General features: G+C 53.9%; 1 protein-coding gene across 2 annotated transcripts in view; it reads left to right on the plus strand.

Moving 5' to 3' along the window:
* Positions 1-19,235, plus strand: part of IGF2BP1 (insulin like growth factor 2 mRNA binding protein 1) — a 39,787-nt gene extending 20,552 nt beyond the window's left edge. For both annotated transcript variants that reach the window (XM_058676668.1, XM_004591086.2), the window contains 13 exons: positions 5,858-5,906; positions 6,327-6,378; positions 9,445-9,508; positions 11,558-11,839; positions 12,758-12,892; positions 13,978-14,100; positions 14,660-14,795; positions 15,576-15,698; positions 16,395-16,514; positions 17,251-17,325; positions 17,951-18,082; positions 18,238-18,351; positions 18,992-19,235. In XM_058676668.1, coding sequence (XP_058532651.1) covers positions 5,858-5,906; positions 6,327-6,378; positions 9,445-9,508; positions 11,558-11,839; positions 12,758-12,892; positions 13,978-14,100; positions 14,660-14,795; positions 15,576-15,698; positions 16,395-16,514; positions 17,251-17,325; positions 17,951-18,082; positions 18,238-18,351; positions 18,992-19,084 — 1,498 coding nt within the window. In that variant the 3' untranslated portion in view covers positions 19,085-19,235. The remainder of the gene's footprint in view (positions 1-5,857; positions 5,907-6,326; positions 6,379-9,444; positions 9,509-11,557; positions 11,840-12,757; positions 12,893-13,977; positions 14,101-14,659; positions 14,796-15,575; positions 15,699-16,394; positions 16,515-17,250; positions 17,326-17,950; positions 18,083-18,237; positions 18,352-18,991) is intronic.
* Positions 19,236-19,729: the final 494 nt, after the last annotated feature.

A 19,729-nucleotide genomic window follows, 5' to 3' on the forward strand; every position in this document is an offset into this window, starting at 1 on the left:
TTAAAAAAACTTTTTAGGGGGTGGAGGAGAAAGACTGGTATGATGGCTCAACCAGCTAATAGTCTGCCCGCAAGTGATGGCATCCCAAATGGGTATTCCGGCCACTCTACTTTCCATCCAGCTCCCTGCTGGTGGCCTGGGAAAACAATGGAGGATGGCCCCGAAGAAGCTCCTGAATCCTGACTTTGAATCTGCTCAGCTCCAGCTGTTGCGGCCACTTGGGGAGTGAACCAGTGGATGGGAGATCTTTGTCTCTCTTTGTAATTTTGTCTTCCCAGTAGAATAAAAATAAATAATTTTTAAAAAACTTTTTGAAAAATAGAGATCAATGAACTTCCATCTGTTTGTTCACTTTGTGCATGCTTGCAATAGATGGGACTGGTCCAGACCAAAGCCAGGAAGCTGAGGCTCTGAGTCTTCTCAGCAATGGTTGAAGTACTTGGACCGTCACTGACTCTCCCGTGGAACGCATCAGCAGGAAGGTGAAATCAGGAGCCAGTCTGGTCTTCCCATATGGGATGCTTGCGTCCCCAGTGGCCCTAACTGCTGGACCTGTAGGCCTCCCTGAGACTTGGAGAAGTTAAATGTGTACGTGTGAGTGAGGTTGGTGTGTGTGCTTGTGAGATTTCTGGCTGGACTCAGATCTTCGTGAACCAGGGAGTCATGAGATTGTGTGCAGCTGATTAGCATTTTCCTGGGGGAGTGTTCTGTGTTTTTTTTTTTTTTTTTTTTTTTTTTAAGGCAGACAGAGATAGAAAGAGAGGTCTTCCATCTGCTGGTTCACGCCCCAAATCTCTGCAACAGCCAGACCCTGACTGAAGCCGGGAACCCAGAGCTTCTTTTAGATCTCCCGGGTGGGTACAGAGGCAGAAGAAGGGAGCTGGATCAGAAATGGAGCGTCTGTATGGAAGGCCGGCAGTGTGGGTGGTGATTTAACCGGCTAAGCTAAAGTGCTGGTCCATTTTCTTTCATCGTGTTCATGGAGGGAGAAAAAAAAGAGGAGGAAGTTAGACTTTAGGGAACAGAAAATCCCTCCAGTGAGAAAGTGGTCTGTCCTGGGTAGGTAAGGACTGGTCCCTGAAAGACGGGGCTAATCCTACTGTCCCTAATTTTCCTGATCTGAGAAGCTGAGAGTTGAAGGCGCAGCCTTGGGGAGCATTGGAGGTGAGGACGAAAGGCCAAGTCCAAAGAAATGAATGTCTAGGCTTGGCTCACTGCAGGGGCTGTGGGGGACTGGTGCCCCTGAACCTGTTGAGATCCCCCAGACTGCTGATGCCCTGCTCCGTCCACTGGCTTAGCCCTGCCCAGGTTTCCAGGGAGGGGTGAGGCCAGCAACAGGATTGAAGGGGTCACTCACTGTCCCCTGTGGATGGCAGGTGGGAAGAGGGTTAGAAACATCTGCTTTGAGGCCTGGTTCTGTCTCCCTGGGGGTTGGAGATCCTGTTTGTAGCGTGTGCCCCTGGGAGGCTGCATTGTGAATGGGATCTTAGCTTGGGAATCCACTCCAACGTGTGTGTCTCCTTCATGCACCCAGGAAGCCATCCTGGCTCTGGATTGTGGCTAAGAGTAATAGGAGAACCTCATCACTGTTGAGTAGGTTCCATGCTTTTGGAAGCTTTGCTGACTTCAGAACTGGGCGGGCTTAGGGATTGCTTATGTTGGTTTCACTTTTTTTGCTTAAACTGTTGTTTTCTTACCGGAAGAAGTACCAGCGTATCAGAGAGGGTAACGTAGCAGGCCACCAAGAGCGTGCCCAGAGGCCAGCTGTGGCAGTTAGAGCCCACCCCGGCTGTTTGCATTTTCCTTCTCCCCTGATTGGGGTTGAAGTGAATCCTAAGTATCTGTATTTGTGAAATAGAACTGCAGTCCCGGAGGTCTGTAACAATGTGGGTCCTTCTTTAGTGTTCAGTATGGCAGAGTCACTTTTCAAGTAATGATGGCAGAGTACAGTTGGAAAGAGAAGTTAATGGCTAAAGATGGGATTTTTTTTTTCCCTGACTGAGCATCCTGTGTGACTGGCCCCCAGTCAGTCTGTGGTGTGAACCCAGTACCTTTCACCAGCCCTCAAGCCTAACACAACTGCACTTGGCCGAAGGCGGTTTGTCAGCTTTGTGTCTTCCTAAAGGCGTCTCCTGAGCAGTGCTGAGTATTCCAGCCTCCTGTCGTGGCCCTGCCTCTTACTCGCAATGGGACATGGGTCAGCTATCCATTAGCCATCTCGGGGGCCCTAGCAAAACTCAGCCACAGGCACCACCTCCTTGGGCCGTGGGAGGATTCTGTGAGACGATCATGCTTGCCTGCTGTTTCTCTTGGGTTCAGATTCAAAATTGGGCTTTGTCCTAACTGTGACCTGTGTTCCTTCTACCCCCTGTTCCCCCACCTCTTTCCCAGCCCTCCTGACTGTCCCCAGCATGCAGGCTCTGCTGCCCCCATGCCCCCTCCCATCTTGTGCAGGACACCCCTCCTACTCGTTCTGTAGGTCCAGGACCGTGCAGGTGAAGTCTGCAGGGCAGCCATTAGGCTGACACAGCCCTTGCCTTTGTTGCTTGGGGTTGGCATTTTCATTCTAGTTCACTCCCCAAATGGCCGCAATGAATGGAGCTGAGCTGATCTGAAGCCAGTAGCCTCTTCCTGATCTCCCATGTAGGTACAGGGTCCCAAACACTGGAACCATCCTTTGCTAATTTTCCAGGCCATAAGCAGAGAACTGGGTGGGAAGCCTGAGCCGTCACCACGCTGCTGGCAGCACAAGCAGAGGCACTGGCCCCAGTGTTTTAGTGTTCTATCCCTTTAAGCAACTCACCCGCCAGCTCTGCCTGCTTGCGTCTTTTCAGAGGGCCTTAGATGCCTGGGTTCATGAACTGAGCACTCAACCTGCCTCGCATACTTTCTGTATTTAATAAATAAACAAACAAAAATGCATTACACGGGTCTCAGTTGGTTAATCCTCCACCTGCAAGCGCCGGGATCCCATATTGGCAATAGTCTGTGCTCTTGACTGCTTCATGTCCGATCCAGCTCCTTGCCTGTGGCCTGGGAAAGCAGTAGAAGATGACCCAAAGCCTGGGACTCTGCACCTGCACGGGAGACCCACAAGAAACTCCTGGCTTCACATCAGCTCAACTGTTGCAGCCATTTGAGGAGGTGAATCAGCAGATGGAAGATCTTTGGCTCTCCTTTCTGTAAATCTGCCGTATAATAAAATAAGTAAATCTTTTAAAAATTCATAACACAGGACTGTGAAGGGAGGAGAGAGATCTTGTGTTTGATTTGCTTCCCAAACAGCCAGGGCTGAGTCAGGTTGAAGCCAAGAACCTAGAACTCAGTCTACCACGTGGGTGGCAGCAAGCAACTCCAAGAGCCTTCTCCGGAAGCTGGCATTGGAATAGGAGCAGGACCCTTAAACCAACCCAAGGTGGCTGGCATGCTGGTGTTTCAGTGCTCCCGCCCCCTAGCCCCGCCTCCTGAAACTGCTACAAAGCCTTCCCCAGAGGAAACCAAGGAGGCAGTTGGGGTGCTTCTGGCTTCCCCTCACTCCCCACCCCGGCTCTACCTGCCTTCTAAGATCTTGTGTGAGTGTGGGATGAGTTGAGTTTCCCAAGGGGTCCGCAAGCGAGCGTCCTGTCACAGTTGTACTGTCCTGGTACTGCCCTAGAGACCTCAGGTAGCTCCACTCTTAAGGGGAAAGTGGGCCAAGGGCTCAACACACACGGGGTCCCCACCACTGCTCTTCTCTCAGGCCCTCCATGTTGGCGTTTTCATCTGGGCTGGGGGCTTTGCTGAGAGTAGACCTGGGAGGGGCCTGGAGAGGGTTCCCAGGGTGGGGTGTATGCCCTAAAGGGGTGGGGGAGAGCAGCCAGGATGTCTCTGCCTTTCATTGGTGGAGTGGCCCTGCCCTCCTCCCCCTCCCTCTCCTGGAACATTCCAGACATTCCAGACGATCTGACTGCCATTGCTTTCAGGATATGGATTAACATCCCAGCAGAGATTTGATTTCACCTCCACCCTTCTCAACCCCCTTCCCTCCCTGAAAAAAGACCCCCTAAAAGAGCTGGGAACTAAAGGGGAACTTCCACCTCGATTGTACTAAGGGGCCATCTTGAAGGAGCAAACTTGGGGGTGCTTAAAGGCCTTAGCCCCTAAGCCGCCCTTGATTCAGAAGGGTTTCCTGGAGGGAGGGGCCTGGGCCATCCTTGTCTCTTCCTGTTCCTCTGTTCTCCACCCCTTTGTCTTTGTTGGCAAGGGGTCCTACCTTCATGATGTGTGGCTTGGCTAAGTAAGCAGGGCTGTGGGCAGAGTTCCCTAGGGGGCGCAGCGAAGTCACCAGGTGGCATGCTGGTGGGCTTTGAGATTCTGGCTCCAGGCTGGTTTCTTATTCCTGCCTGCTATTTTATCCTGCTTTCATCTTCCCCACTTGGGTCAGGTTCATGAAATGACCTAACCAGAGAGCCACAAATGTCTGCGCTTCGACCCATCTTGATATTTCTTTCTCATTCTGCATCCCCAGAAAGTGCGGAGTGAGAAGGGAGACCCAGAGGTGGCAGGGGCCACTGCTCAGGACAGCCCAGCCCAGCACATCTGTGGTTAGCCTGGACGCTTGCTGCTGAACAAGAGCAGACACGTCCCTGTGTGGCGAATGTGAGGCAGGACGTGGCTGGCAGATGGACATGCTCTCGGGCACAGGTGGAAGGTCAGAACCAGACTTTCTTGCTTTGGGATCCAGTTTGCCTTCAGGCCACTACAATTCTCAGACTGTGTTTTTTTTACAAAGTTCGCGATTTGGAAACTAGGAGGAAAAAAAAAAATCTATTGACCAGCACATTGGGTCATGCCTGAAGACATTTGATGTTTTCAACCCACAGTTGAGGGCTCAGGATAGAATGATAAGGGAGCCAGCCCAGAGTCATGGCTGAAGCTGTGAGTCGTTGGGGAAAATCACTGCGAGTGACAGGGGTATGGGGTCTTCTCCCACCGCACTTAGAAAACTTGAAGCTAAGCTCTTCATCTGCTACTGTTCCCATGTCCCCACCCGCTCTGTGGACACGGTTTGTTTGTTTCAAAGGAGGGACTGGGTCTCCAAGAAGGTGAATACTCTGGTTTGAGATCAGTGCTAGTAAATGGGGTTTAAGTTCATTTCTGGACCAAGGGCCCCCAACCTCTGCCCTGTGACCCCACCATCCTGGGCTCTGGCATGTTGTCTCCTGGGATGGGATGGGATGGGATGGGATGGGAGCACCCCAGGCCAGGCTGACTTTGCTTCTTGTGTGCGGCTCTAGCATCTGGAATGAGATTGATGCCAGTGAGAGAGTTGTCGGGTTCATCAAGAGATGTATTTATTTTATTTGAAAGACAGAGCTGCAGAAACAGAGAGAGAGAGAGAGAGAGAAAGAGGAGAGAGAGAGAGAGAGAGAAATCTTTTGTGTTTAGTTCACTCCCCAAATGGCCACAACAGCTGGGGTTGGGCCAGGCCGGAAGCCAGGAGGCTGGAGTTCCACCGGAGTCTCCAGCTTTGGCTATCTTCTGTTGCTCTTTTCCTAGGCTCGTTAACTAGCAGGGAGCTGAATCGAAAGTGGAGCAGTTGGCTTTGAACTGGAGCTTGGATTCCGACACCACAGGGGACGGCTTAACGCACTGCACCACAACACCAGCCCCTCTTCCTTCTTTTTAAAGAAATTGTTAGCAGGATGCCCTAAGCTTCTGGGTCTTTGCTTCCCTCGGTAGCAGTGACATCAACTTTGGTCTCTAAAAGCAAGATGCCCTTCCTGAAGGCTGCCCTCCTGAGCACAAGGTCAGGCATCCTAGGGTCTTAAGACTTCCAAGTCTGTCATGATTAACTCTTTTCCCTCTTCAATTTTAGGAGTCGGAAGATTCAGATCAGGAATATTCCACCTCAGCTCCGATGGGAGGTAAGGGGGAGCACCTAAGAGCAGGACCGGGGCAGGGAGGAAAGCGTCCCGGGAAGGTAGGGGAGGTGTTCCCCTCTCCCCAGTGGGCTGGGTCAGGCCAGGCCACCGTGTCCCCCAGCTCTGCGTTTGGTTGAGTCTCCTCCTTCACTGGGGCTTTCTGGTCTCACGGCGTGCATCAGCAGGGAGATGGGCACAGGATTGGCTGAGCACTGTTGGAGGTGGCGGTGGCGGTGACTGAAGGCGACAGAGGTGTGTGTTGAGACTCCTGCTCCGGGTTGCCACCATGGCGCTCCTCGGGGAGGAGGGGAAGGCTGGCAGGCCATGCTGGGCTCAGAGCGCTCTTCTGAGCAGGGCTGTGGCTTGGGGCTGCTCCGTGGCTGCCTGGGGGAGCTCAGGACCTTTCTCTCTGTATACCCGCAGGTGCTGGACAGCCTGCTGGCTCAGTATGGCACCGTGGAAAATTGTGAACAAGGTAAGAGTGAACTGTGGTTATTGGTGGAGTTTGGGGGACCTGCTCACTTCCTGGGATCAGTTCTCCCTGGAGGCTCTGCAGAAAGACACACATGCAGATAGAACAGCACAGAGTAGCTTCCACCCACTGGTTCACTCCCCAAATGGCCTCAAGGGCTGGAGCTGGGTCAGTCCAAAGCCAGGAATCGGGAGCTTGGGCCCTCTTCCCAGGCTGTTAGCAGGGAGCAGGATTGAAAGTGGAGTAGCTGGGACTTGAACTGGCAGCTTCCCTGGCTTGAGCCACAGTGCTGGCCTCCAGGGTTGTGCTCTGGTTAATGGCAGCCACGTTGCTGCTTCCCAGGTGGAAACACAGTTTAGGAACAGGAATTGTGTGTTCCACCTCATTTGGTACCCTCTGACTTTTCAAAGCCTCATGCACTCTCTCTTTCTGGCGGGAGCAATCCGTGAGTTGCTTCTTTTTAAGCTCACAGGCAGCTACATGTGCCCTTGTTAATTCATAAAAAATGCAGAGGGTTGGGCCCGACGGCGTGGCCTAGCGGCTAAAGTCCTCGCCTTGAAAGCCCCGGGATCCCATATGGGCGCCGGTTCTAATCCCGGCAGCTCCACTTCCCATCCAGCTCCCTGCCTGTGGCCTGGGAAAGCAGTCGAGGACGGCCCAAAGCTTTGGGACCCTGCACTCGCGTGGGAGACCTGGAAGAGGTTCCTGGTTCCCGGCTTCGGATCGGCGCGCACCGGCCCGTTGGGGCTCACTTGGGGAGTGAAACATCGGATGGAAGATATTCCTCTCTGTCTCTCCTCCTCTCTGAATATCCGGCTTTCCAATAACAATAAAAAATCTTTAAAAAAAAAATGCAGAGTGTGTATGATACAGTTGGAATGACAGGTAAAGGCTTTTGAAGAATGGGTTCACAGAGGCAACTTTGAGGAACTTTGAGGTAAAAGAGTTGGCTTTGATTTTTGAAGCTTCTTTATTGCTAGGATTGTGAATTCTTTTCTGTGGGAATGGGCCGAAACAAAATGCGGCGCGGTTTTCGGTCAACTGTAAGATAGTGGTGAGGTGGACAAGAATGGTTTAGATTTGGAGATCTTCAAGGAATAAGGGGATCATCGCTTCGCCCAAGATCGAAACCCACAGTTCAGCTCTGCTCACCAGCGTGCTAGATGAGCGCTTACAGTCTTTGCCTGCCCCAGGGCCTGAGGTGGAGCATCTGGGAGGCTGGCCCCAGCCGTGTCCAGTGCCCTGCACTGCTCACGGTGTGGATTAATGAGTTACTCTGAGACAAATAGAGTACGAATGAGCAGTGGCCCAGGAAGCAAGCGCCTGCCTGAGGTCCTTCCCACCCCTCCACACCACTGCAGGGCTCACAGCAAGGTCTGGTGTCACCAAGCCTTGCTGGGGAGCTGTGACACATGGTGTCTGGGGACAGTCGGGGAGGGGTTGCGTTTTGTGGGACATCAGAATAGGGAAGGTCCTCAATTCTGTTCCAGTGTCACCTTTCATTCATGATCCACCTGTCTGTCTGCCTTGTTGGAGATCGTCTCCTCCTCTTCCTCCCAACTTGGGTCTCGGCTTCTCCGCAGCACGGAGCGCTGGGGGAGGGTTTGTTCTGGATTGTGTTTTGTTGCCCCCTCTCCCGCAAGTGTGATCTCCAGGGAGACCAAGGTCAGGTGGGTGTGGGGGGCGCCACTGCAGTTCAGCCCCTGAGCAGTTTCTCTTGGCCTCCAAGGTGGCTGAGCCTTGACAAGGGGTTCCGAGTGTGCTGTGACCACGTGCCCTCGTTGTGGCTCTCTCCCCAGCTGAGCAGGCACAGATCGCAGCAATTCAGAAATCACCAATGTGGAAAACAGAGGCACATGTTAACTACAGTGAGAAATGTGCAGCCACATACTGGAATTCTGTTTACTTAGTATTTGAAAGGAAGGTGACAGAGACAGTTCTAGCCATCGTTTCATTCCTTAAAGAACCTGCAATAGCCAGGGTCTGGCCAGGCTGAAGCCGGGGCGGGCAGAGGAGGAGGGGCTGGTGTTGAGGCTGTACGTGCCTGAGCCTTCACCTGCTGCCTACACCTGCTGTGTGCATGAACAGGAAGCTAGAATCGGACCAGGGTTAGAACCCTTGGGCACTCCTCCAAGAGATGTGGGTGTCTCATGTAGTATTTCAACAGATGCACCCAATGTCCATACCCAAAGTGATCTTACACTGTGGCTTGCCTTGAATTGAAGTGTCCTGGTGTGAGGGGAATCCAGAGAAAACCCCCAGCTTGTTTGTAATCAGAGCCAAGGGTCCTGCTGGGATTATACTGGCTGGGGTCCAGAAGCTGCGGGAGCCCGGCATGCCCACGTGCACAGTGTTGCGAATATTCACCTGGAGAGGGTTCAGATCAGCGCCTCGCCTGTGCAGCCTCTGAACCTGTCGCCCATGGGGACCCCGTAACCCAGCCTCAGCACCCCAATCTGCTATGGTTGGGATGTTGCTGCAGGATCACAGCCCTTGTGAGCATTCAAGTCTTCCTTGAGCTGTATCGTGGCGTATCGGGCGCTGCAAGCCGCTCAGCTCACCCGATGTGTTGATTTTTAACTAGCTTAACCTTGCAAGGCTGTATTCATTGCCTAGGTGTGGGATGCCTGTGTGGACTTCCTAGGTGGCTGACGTGGCAGCCGCAGGCTCGGGGAGCGGGGCGGGGAAAAGGACGAGAGGAAAGGAAAACACAGGTGGTCACTTGAGCTTGGCCAGAAGTTCTGACGAAAGGCACTTCAAGGGAAAAAAAAAATCTTTTGGGTTTTAGTTTTATCTGTCAGCTGACTATCCAGATGTGTACATCGGCCCCTGGCTAGAACCGAATTTGGGAGCTGGGAACTCCATCCAGGTCTCCTCTGTGATGCCCACGGTTTGGGCCGATCTCTGCCATCTCCCAGGGAGGAGGGTGGAACGGAACCCAGGCACTTGGAAGCATGCCTGCCTCACTGTCATCGGGAGGCTGCCTCCGTAGCCTGAGACCACAAGGCTGGGGCTTTGCTGTGGTAGCGTGCAGGTGCGCTGACCCTAGACTCTTTTTCTCCGTCTCAGTGAACACCGAGAGCGAGACGGCAGTGGTAAACGTCACCTACTCCAACCGGGAGCAGACCAGGCAGTGAGTGTCGGGAAATGAGCCCTGGGGGTGGGAGTGGGCACTGCTGGACTCCACTGGGGCTCTCTCTCCTTCCAGAGGTGGGTCTCTTAGGTCCACTGTTCTGGGATCTGCTCGGTTCTGGGAAGGCGAAGATTGTGTGAGTGGCAGAGAAGTCCTCTTAGCCATCTGCTTGCCCGCGGGCCTGCAAGGACTTTGCTGTGATGATGTTGCCATCTAGTGGTGCTGAAGGGGGACTGTGGGTCCAGAAAGGTTTTTTTTTTTTTTCTTCTGTGGCGTTGAAACATGCGTTTTATTGACACCCTGGTCAAGAAGCTGGTGGCTTTTGTTTTTAGGATTTTAATTTGAAAGACAGAGTTACAGAGAGAGCGAGGAGAGAGAGAGAGGGAGGGAGGATCTCAAATGGCTGCAACATCTGGAGCTGGGACAATCCAAAGCCAGCAGCTCTGTCTGGGTGCCCCATGTGGGTGCAGGGGCCCAAGGCCTGGAGTCATCGTCTGCTGCTTTCCCAAGTGTATAGTAGGGGGCTGGATCTGAAGGGGAGCACCCAGGACAAAACCAGAGCCCTTTGGTGATGCGGATGCCACAGCTGGAGGATATGCATGCCAGGGGACCAGCCCCGTAGTAATGCTTTCTAATCCCTCATACCCAGAGTTTTCAGCTCCTTGGCCCTTGGGGTGAACAAGTTTCATCACACCCAGCTCATTGGAAATTACTGCTGTTATCTGGAGCTGACCGTGTTCCAGGATTTTTAGTGGTTTTTTTTTTCCCCTTCTGTTTGTCGTGTTTGACCTTGGGGGTGGGTTTTCTTGCTGCTTTAAAGTGCAGCCTGTTCCAACCAGGTGATGGTGATGCTTTGTAAAACTCGCTCGTTTCACAGCCCCCCAGGCTCGGGGTTTCCTCGAGGTTTCGCTGCCTCCTGCGGCTCCCTCTGCGCCTGAGCACTGGGATTAGATGACAAGTGCTGACTCTCTCCCAAGCCCGTTCAGCCTCTGCTTACATTTCTCCCCTGCCCCAGAGGCGTCCGTGTGTACCTGATGAGACAGCTGTGTTGTCTTTTTCAACTTTGCCGTCCAGGCTGGACTGATGGTGCAACTAATCTTTTGGAAGATTGGTTTGTTTTCATTTGAAAGGCACACTTAACAGTGAGAGAGACAGAAAGCTCTTCCATCCATTGATTCACTTCCTAGAGGGCCACAATAGTTGGAGCTGAGCCAGGTCTCCCACATGAGTCCAAGAGTCCCAAGGCTTTGGGCCATCCTTGACTACTTTCCCAGACCACAAGCATGGAGCTGGTTGGGAAAGCGGGGCCACTGGGACATGAGCTGGTGCCCATATGGGATCCTGGTACATGCAAGGAGAAGATTTTAGCTGTTAGGCCACCATGCTGGGCCCAGACCTTTCCCAGAGCTGTTCGGATCATGTCTGTGTGCCATGGGAGCCTAGACCTGTTTATGGTCAGCTGAGGCACCAGGAAAACTTCAGTGTGATATCCCCGTACACAAAGATGGACTTGCACACATAGTGAGGCCAGGTGCAGGGTGTCAGGTCGGAGGGTGGACACCAGCTTCCTACTGCGGTGCTGGGCATGGCTGCTGGGTGCCCAAGGATCTTGGCCCCACATTCCCTTAAGGTGTCTCAGGGTAGGAGATTCAGGGCTTCGCTACCCTGAGCTATTGGTTTCCTTCTTGGTACAATGAAGGTTTTGTAACTGGTAGAATTCCTTGTGCAGCTACCTCCAGCTGCTGTGGGAATGCAGGGACTGGTCTCTGCCGATACCCGTGGCTGCCAGTGGTCCAGAAGTACACTTCTCCAGTGGTCTACCTGAAAGTGAGCCATTTGTGCCAGCCAACGTGCTGGACATGCCAAATTAGCATCCTTTCCCACTGGGGGGGAGGGAGGTCTCTAGCTGTTCAGTCTGGAAGTTCTCCAAGGTGGAGGTGGGATGTGTGAGCGAATGCCAGGTGTGTTGCTAGCTGCGATGATATACAGTGCTTTGTGCACTTCGCTCGGGGTAGAGGAGTGACCCATTGACTCTGCCTGTATCCCCAGAGCCATCACGAAACTGAACGGCCACCAATTAGAGAATCACGCTTTAAAGGTCTCCTACATTCCTGACGAGCAGATAACCCAGGGCCCCGAGAACGGACGCCGCGGAGGCTTTGGCTCTCGGGGTCAGCCCCGCCAGGGCTCCCCCGTGGCGGCCGGGGCCCCGGCCAAGCAGCAGCAAGTGGACATCCCCCTTCGGCTCCTGGTACCCACCCAGTACGTCGGCGCCATCATCGGCAAAGAGGGTGCCACCATCCGCAACATCACGAAGCAGACCCAGTCCAAGTGAGTCTTGGCCAGAGAGAACAATGGCTGGAGTGTACGGAGGTCTCCTAGGGACCCACCTGGGGTGAAGGGGCACCCGGCCTGTGGGGAGGGAGTAGGGGCCTGGGGCACATCATTGGTGGCAGTGGCTTGGCCATGCACTGTAACTAGATGTTCTAGAAGTTCTTGTGCGGAGTGTCTCAGGGAGCCTCTGGCCAGCCCGGTGGTGGGTTGGGGCTGGCCTGTCTGGCCTTGATCTGAACATCAGGCCCTCCTTTCTCTAATCTTTGCAGCCGATCAGTGTGCTCAGTGGCAAAGAACGGGTCATATTAGCGGCACGATCATTATGAATTCCATGTCTATTCTTAGCTGGGGACAGGGTGTTGTGTTCCTGTTTCAATGGTGGTAGTGGTGAGGCATGACACTCCAGGGGGCAGGGAGCCAGGGTCGTGTCATGGGTGACGTTCTACCCTGAGCCAAATCTCTGTTAATGCAGACTTACCGGCCGTATCTGGCTCACCCTTGGCCCTTCCCAGTTCTGACCTGATTTATTTATTTGAAAGGAGAGTGATGAAGAGACATCTTCCATTCACTACTTCATGTCCTAAAATGGAAGCTGTAGCGGGGTGGGCCAGGCCAGAGCCAGGAGCCTGTGCAGGGATCCAAGCATTTAGGCCGTCCTCCGCTGCTTTCCCAGCACATGGATGAGTAGGGCGCTGGACTGGAAGTGGAGCAGCTGGAAATGGAGCTGGTGGGCTGCCAGAAGTAGCTGACCAATCTGCTCCCCCACTCCGGACCCCCCAGCTCTACCTTCCATTAGCTTTATTCGTAGAAGAGCAGGTTCTGTGCCTTTGACTCCTGTGAGTTGTGTGTTGGGGGGAACACCTGGAGCCGGGGTGTGGCTGGTGATGGCTAACCGGCTCTGCTTCCTGGCCTCAGGATCGACGTGCACAGGAAGGAGAATGCTGGCGCAGCCGAGAAGGCCATCAGCATCCACTCGACCCCCGAGGGCTGCTCCTCGGCCTGCAAGATGATCCTGGAGATTATGCATAAAGAGGCAAAAGACACCAAAACGTGAGCGCCCCACCCCTTCTGCCTTCCCTGTTTATCGAAAGTATAGGGTTCTGGGAGATAAGGGGTGCACACTCACAAATGGAACTCTCCTTCTTACTGCATTGTGTGATCTCTGAGGGATTCTGTGTGCTCACAAACGAGAGAGAGAGAGAGTTGGAGGGGGCAACGTGGGTGGATGTGTGCACAGGTGTTTTTTGTTTTTTGTTTTTTTTTGAAGATTTGTTTTTTATTGGAAAGTCATATATACAGAGAAAAGGAGAGACAGAGAGGGGAACATTTTCCGTCCATCGATTCACTCCCCAAGCAGCTACAATGGCTGAAGCTGAGCTGATCTGAAGCCAGAAGTCTGGAGTCTGTTCTGGGTCTCCCACACTGGTACAGGGTCCCAAGGCTTTGGGTTGTCTTCAAGTGCTTTCCCAGGCTACAAGCACAGAGGGAGCCAGATGGGAAGTGGGGCTACCGGGATACGAACCGGCGCCCATATGGGATCCTGACACGTGCAACATGAAGACTTTAACCTCTAGGCTACCGCTCCGGGCCCAGTCTCCATTCTTAAGGATTTAGGTCCCTGTGGGAAACCCAGACGGAATTCTGATTACCCAACTTCGACCCCGCACAGTGTTGGGAATCACGAGCAGATGAGAGATTTCTATCCATCTGTCTCTGTTTTTTATAAGTAAAATAGTGAGCATGTCCCTTGACACGTTTATACACCTGACCCTTTTTATAGCATTACTGAGGCTCAGTTTGTGGACAATAAACCACATTTTTCCAGAAATACTGATTCATTTCAAAGGCTGAGAGACAGAGAGATGGAGGGAGGGGGCCCATGATAGCCGGGATGTGCCTAGGCTGAAGCCAGGAGCCAGGAATTCCACCCGGGTCTCCTACATGAATGAAAGGGGCTCAAACAGGTGAACCGTCCTCTGCCACCTTTCTGGGTGCACTAACGGGAAGCTAGATCAGAAGCTGGGGAACTGAGACTCAGGTCGGCACTCCGACATGGTGGCTCATCCACAGAGCCACGTTGGAGACCCTTAAATCAATCATCCGCCTTCAGAGTGCACGTCTTGCTTATCTTCCAGGGCTGACGAGGTTCCCCTGAAGATCCTGGCTCATAACAACTTCGTGGGGCGTCTCATTGGCAAGGAGGGCCGGAACCTGAAGAAAGTGGAACAGGACACAGAGACGAAAATCACCATCTCCTCGTAAGACACTTACCCTGTGCTGGGGAGGGCGCGGCAGTGGTAGGGGGTGTACACAGGGCCCGTGGGGGCTGCCTCTCTCCAGCTGTCTCCCTCAAACCTGGACGTTTTCCTGATGGGGCAGAGAGCCCATCCCATTGTCTCAAGGGCTGAAGCATCTCCTTCCTGCCACCTTAGGGTGCTGGAACCTCCCCGGTCATGCCAGGTCCCTGTGCCTCACCCGCTACGCCCCATAGAGAGTAGCATCCGGAGGCAGGGCCTTGCTGGACCTCAACCTCTTCCTGTTCTCGTGCCCGGGGTGGGTGAGCTCCTTGCTGAGTAGTGTCCTTGAGTCACAGGAAGGAATTGGCAGCCATGGGGGCAGCGTGCAGGTACCAGGCCGCCTCCCTGAGACTTGCTTGCCTGAGTCTCTACAAGGTCAGGGTTGAAAGGACAGAAGCTGAAGAGCCTGTGGACATGGTGCAAAAGCCCCCCGACCCTGGGTTTTTGGGCTCACGCCCCAGGCAAGGCCTGCTCCCAGGCTGCTGCTGGCAGGTGACCCCGCTGGCTTCTCCCCCTGCAGGTTGCAGGATCTCACCCTCTACAACCCCGAGAGGACCATCACTGTGAAGGGGGCCATCGAGAACTGCTGCAGGGCTGAGCAGGAGATCATGAAGAAAGTTAGAGAGGCCTATGAAAACGACGTGGCCGCCATGAGCGTGAGTATTGAGCCAGAGCCCAGGGTACCACGTAGGCGTCAGGGAGCCAAGTGCTTGAACTGTGACCTGCGTGCCAGCATGGGCATTCGCGGGGGGCTGGCAAAAGGAGTGGGGTCAGGACTTGAACCCATGTACTGTGGGCATGGGGCGAGGTCAAGCAGTGTCTCGGCTGCCATATGCACGGTCCCAGAAGGAGGATGGCTTCCTGTGGTTCCCAGGCTAGGAGAGGCTCACCTGGGCTACTGAGCTCCCAAATAGGGAGTAAGATTTGTTGTTTAAGGTTCATTTATTTTTATTAGAAAGGCAGATTTACACAGACAAGGAGAGACAAAGAGAAAGATCTTCCACCTGGTGGTTCACTCTCTAAGTGGCCACAATGGTCAGAGCTGAGCCGATTTGAAGCCAGGAGCCTATTGCTTCTTCTGGGTCTCCCACGCGGGTGCAGGGTTCCAATGCTTCGGACCATCCTCTGTTGCTTTCCCAGGCCACAAGCAGGGAGCTGGACTGGAAGTGGAGCTGCCGGAGAGGGCGGCCCTCTGGGGCAGATCCACCTGTTGGCTGTTTGGTGGGAATCGGTAGTTGTCAGTGTGGCGAGCATGTCACAATGCTCATGTGATTGTGTGGACACCACGGTGTCAGAGTTGGTTGCAAGTGCTCCTGGTTCCTCCTGGTTTGGGGGCTCAGTTTTCCTTGGGGGCTGTCAATCCTCACATTGTGCCGGAATGCACGCGCAGTGGCCAGGGGAGCCGCAGGCTGATTGCTTCATCTTTTTCTCTCCAGCTGCAGTCCCACCTGATCCCCGGCCTGAACCTGGCTGCCGTGGGTCTTTTCCCAGCCTCATCCAGCGCCGTTCCCCCACCCCCCAGCAGTGTCACAGGGACGGCGCCCTACAGCTCCTTCATGGTAGGTGCAAGGTCAGGCTGCAGGGGACCTCTGGGCCTGTAGGGAGCAGGAGGGTGGGTGAGGATCTTCGGGGATACCTTGCTGATGTCATTCCTAGCAAGTGGCATTGCACTAGCCCCTGGCTGCTGGCTGTTCTTCCCTCCTCCTCCTTTTTTTTTTAAACTAATCCTTTTTTTTTAAAGATGTATTTTTATTTTTATTACTAAGTCAGATATACAGAGAGGAGGAGAGACAGAGAGGAAGATCTTCTGTCCGATGATTCATTACCCAAGTGAGCGCAACAGTCAGTGCTGCGCCAATCCAAAACCGGGAACCAGAAACCTTCCGGGTCTCCCACACGGGTGCGGGTGCAGGGTCCCAAGGCTTTGGGTCGTCCTCGACTGCTTTCCCAGGACACAAGCAGGGAGCTGGACGGGAAGTAGAGCTGCTGGGATTAGAACCGGCGCCCGTATGGGATCCTGGCACGTTCAAGGCGAGGACTTTAACTACTAGGCCATGCCACCGGGCCCTCTCCCCTCCTCCTTTAGTCCTGGTGTCAGAGGAAGTGGCAGTGTTCCTTGGGAAACCCAGTGTGGTCAGTCTGGGTGTGTGCAAACCCCATTCCTCCTGGATGGCAGTCTTCAGGGGAGTAGGCCTTCAGGCTTCTAGGCTAAGCCCCTCGGAGCCCCTGGATGATGAGGCCTCCTGTCCCAGCAGCAGGCCCCGGAGCAGGAGATGGTACAGGTGTTCATCCCAGCGCAGGCCGTGGGCGCCATCATTGGCAAGAAAGGGCAGCATATCAAGCAACTGTCTCGGTTCGCCAGCGCCTCCATCAAGGTGAGCCCCCATGCTGTCTTCTGGCTGCAGCACTGCAGTGGGCTTGGCCTCTGCCCGGGCCTCCTCCCTGTAGTCTGTGGTGCCATCTGCATAGCACTTTATGGCCCTTCGAGCTTTTGACCGCATTGCCCGTAGCTTTGTCTTCTGAACTCCCAAGGTCTAGGCTAGCTGCCTCCCACTGTCCCGGGTCCACATTGCAGCACTCCTTCCCTGTGTGCTGTGAGATCTGAACCCTCTCTATCCCTTGAGTGTTGTGCCAACCCTGCTGCCAGCGTGGTCATTGCCTGGCTACCACCCTGAACAGGTGCTGCTTGTCTTATGTGACTCCCGGGTTCATGGACATGGGAGAGAGAAAGCAGGCGTTACTGAAACTAAGGCACTGTTCAGTTTCGTAAATGTTAATCCAGCCATGTGGATGCCCGTGGACTTAAGGGCTTTGGTTCAAGGCTGTGGTATCTCCAGTGCAGGTTCAGCCGGCATCTTCCCAGCTAACACATCATGTCTGTGTCCCTGGCTCTCCACCAGGCTCCCCTGAGACATCCCGAGAGACTGGGACGGGTTGAGGGGTAGGGATGCCCTGTCTAGGAATTGTTGTTAAAATCTGGTACTGCTCTCACCTGCCCCACCTACTCTGCTGGCAGTTTCGGATGCATGACTTGTTCGGCATGGGCATCCAGCAGGGCTGACGTGGCAGGGTTCTTCCACAGCTCCTCTCTGACCCCTATTTGGTCCCCAGATTGCTCCGCCTGAAACACCCGATTCCAAGGTTCGGATGGTTATCATCACTGGCCCCCCGGAGGCTCAGTTCAAGGTTTGTATCTCTGTTTTTCTTGTTTCTTTTTTTTTTTTATGGATTGATTAATTTGTTATTTATTTGAGGGACAGATTTATAGAAAGAAGCAGAGACTTCTACGCTGGTTCACTCCCCAAGTGGCTACAACAGCCGGAGTTGAGCAGATCTGAAGCCAGGAGCTTCATTCTGTGTCTCCCATGTGGTTGCAGTGTCCCAGTGACTTGGACCGTTCTCTAGCTGCTTTCCCAGGCCATAATCAGGGAGCTTGATGGAAAATGGAGCAGCCAAGACTCAAAACTGGCTCCCATATGGGCTACTGACACTGCCAACCCCACCTCTGCTTTTCTAAGCTAGAGATGGTGCCCCTGGGGTGGGGTGGGGTGAGGGGCACAGCACATTACCATGTCCAAATACATGTCCTTATCCCTGGTCAGCACTCACCCAACAGTATCCCAGGGAGCAGGAGGCATGGTGGCAGGTGGCCCATCTGAGCCACTTACATTGCCTGCCTCTGACTAATGGTCCCAGGTTGGGGGTAATGGAGGGGGCGTGGAGCCTGGCAGTTGTGCCCCTGGGCTCCCATGATACTGGGGCCTTCTGGTCACCAGCATGGCCCTGATAGACGATCATCTTCTTTTCTCAGGCTCAGGGAAGAATCTACGGCAAACTCAAAGAGGAGAATTTCTTTGGGCCAAAGGAGGAAGTGAAATTGGAGACCCACATACGGGTGCCGGCCTCAGCAGCTGGCCGGGTCATTGGTAAAGGTGGCAAAACGGTGAGGCTTATGGGCTGCCAGTCTCTGGCCCTCTGCCATCCCGGCCGGTTCAGCCTTGGTGCTCCCCACGGCTTGTCCCCTCTCCTCCATCTCTTCCTTCGCTCCCCTGTGACTGGCAGCAACCTGAGCTCTTTGCTGGCTTTCCCCCTGCTTAGGTGAATGAGTTACAAAACTTGACAGCAGCTGAGGTGGTGGTGCCACGAGACCAGACCCCAGACGAGAATGACCAGGTCATCGTGAAGATCATTGGGCATTTCTATGCCAGCCAGGTGTGTGTGGCACCTTCCCCTATTGGGAGGGTGGTGGGCGCCCAGGGAGCAGTGCAGCCCTGGGCACCTGAGGTTGACTTGGTGGCCATGACCTGTCCCTGTGACTGTGACCTGTCCACCTGTCTCTGAGCTGTGGTCCTTCCCTCTGAGGCGCAGGAGTGGGATGTGAGGGTGCTGTATTCACTCCATCTTCATATCATGTCTCGGAGCTGGGACTTTATGTGTGTTAGATAACACCAAGCCTTTCCATTTGTCCAACCTTAAAGCCGTCTATCCCTCGCATGCCTGGGGAGTACTGCATGGCAAACAGACCCTGGGAATGAGCTCTTCCCACTCACTGATGAGGAGAGCTGGGCTCTCATGAGGGTGGCAGGAACCGTGTAGAAGCATCACATCTCCGCCAGTGTCTGCCTCAGCAGGGAACTGGAGTGACTCATGAGCTGCAGCTGGGAAATAGACTCCATTATTGCACCTGTCTAGCGAGTCAAGGAATGCACTTTGGGTTCAGGAGCATGATCAGCAGTGTCAGCTGCCCCTTTTCCTCCCCTACCTTTGCCCACTTATCCAGGGGATGCTCTGGGTCCACCCAGAGGCAGAGACAGAGGGGGGTCACAGAGCTCCCCACCCTTTGTTGATACAGATGGCCCAGCGCAAGATCAGAGACATCCTGGCACAGGTGAAACAGCAGCACCAGAAGGGACAAAGCCACCAGGCCCAGACGCGACGGAAGTAACCAGCCTCCCCCAGGATGGCGTGTGGGCGTGAAGCGCGTGCTCTCCCGGGCAGGCTTGAGAATGAATGGGAATCAGGGACAGGCGGGCCGGGCTGTAGATCAGGTTTGCTCGCTTGCTTGAGACCGATGGCTCCAGTGAATCCTGATCGTTTGCCCCCCACCACCCCACCCCAGCAAGCGGCCCGCCCCGAGAGATGTCCCCTTGAAAAATTTTAGCTCAGGGTGCTTTTAAACGTGGATTGTTCTAAAGAAGTTCTTCAGGCCCCCCTGAGACGGTAGGGGGGTCTGACCCCAGTGGGAAGAGAAATAAAATTTCCTCTAGGTTTTTAAAACATGCAGAGGGGTGTTTTAATCAGCCTCCAAGGATGGTTTGCTTCTTGAATCTTCCCAGTCCTTTTCCTTCCTACCTGGTTAGTTGATGGAAGTACCTCCTTTCTCACGCTCAAGCCACCTCCTCCGCTAGTCACCCTGATTGCTTTATCTTTACTGGTACCAGGGGAGAAAAAAAGGACATGCCTTGCCTTGTGTACAGTATTGACCCAATGGGGAAGACCCGTCAGTATCTGTAGTTGAATTCCAGTGTCTCTCCACAAACCGATAGGTACAGCAAGGAATAAAGAAGGGGGAGAAAAAAATGATTGAAAT

The sequence above is a fragment of the Ochotona princeps genome, chromosome 17 (genome assembly GCF_030435755.1).
Source record: "Ochotona princeps isolate mOchPri1 chromosome 17, mOchPri1.hap1, whole genome shotgun sequence".
Taxonomy (NCBI): domain Eukaryota; kingdom Metazoa; phylum Chordata; class Mammalia; order Lagomorpha; family Ochotonidae; genus Ochotona; species Ochotona princeps.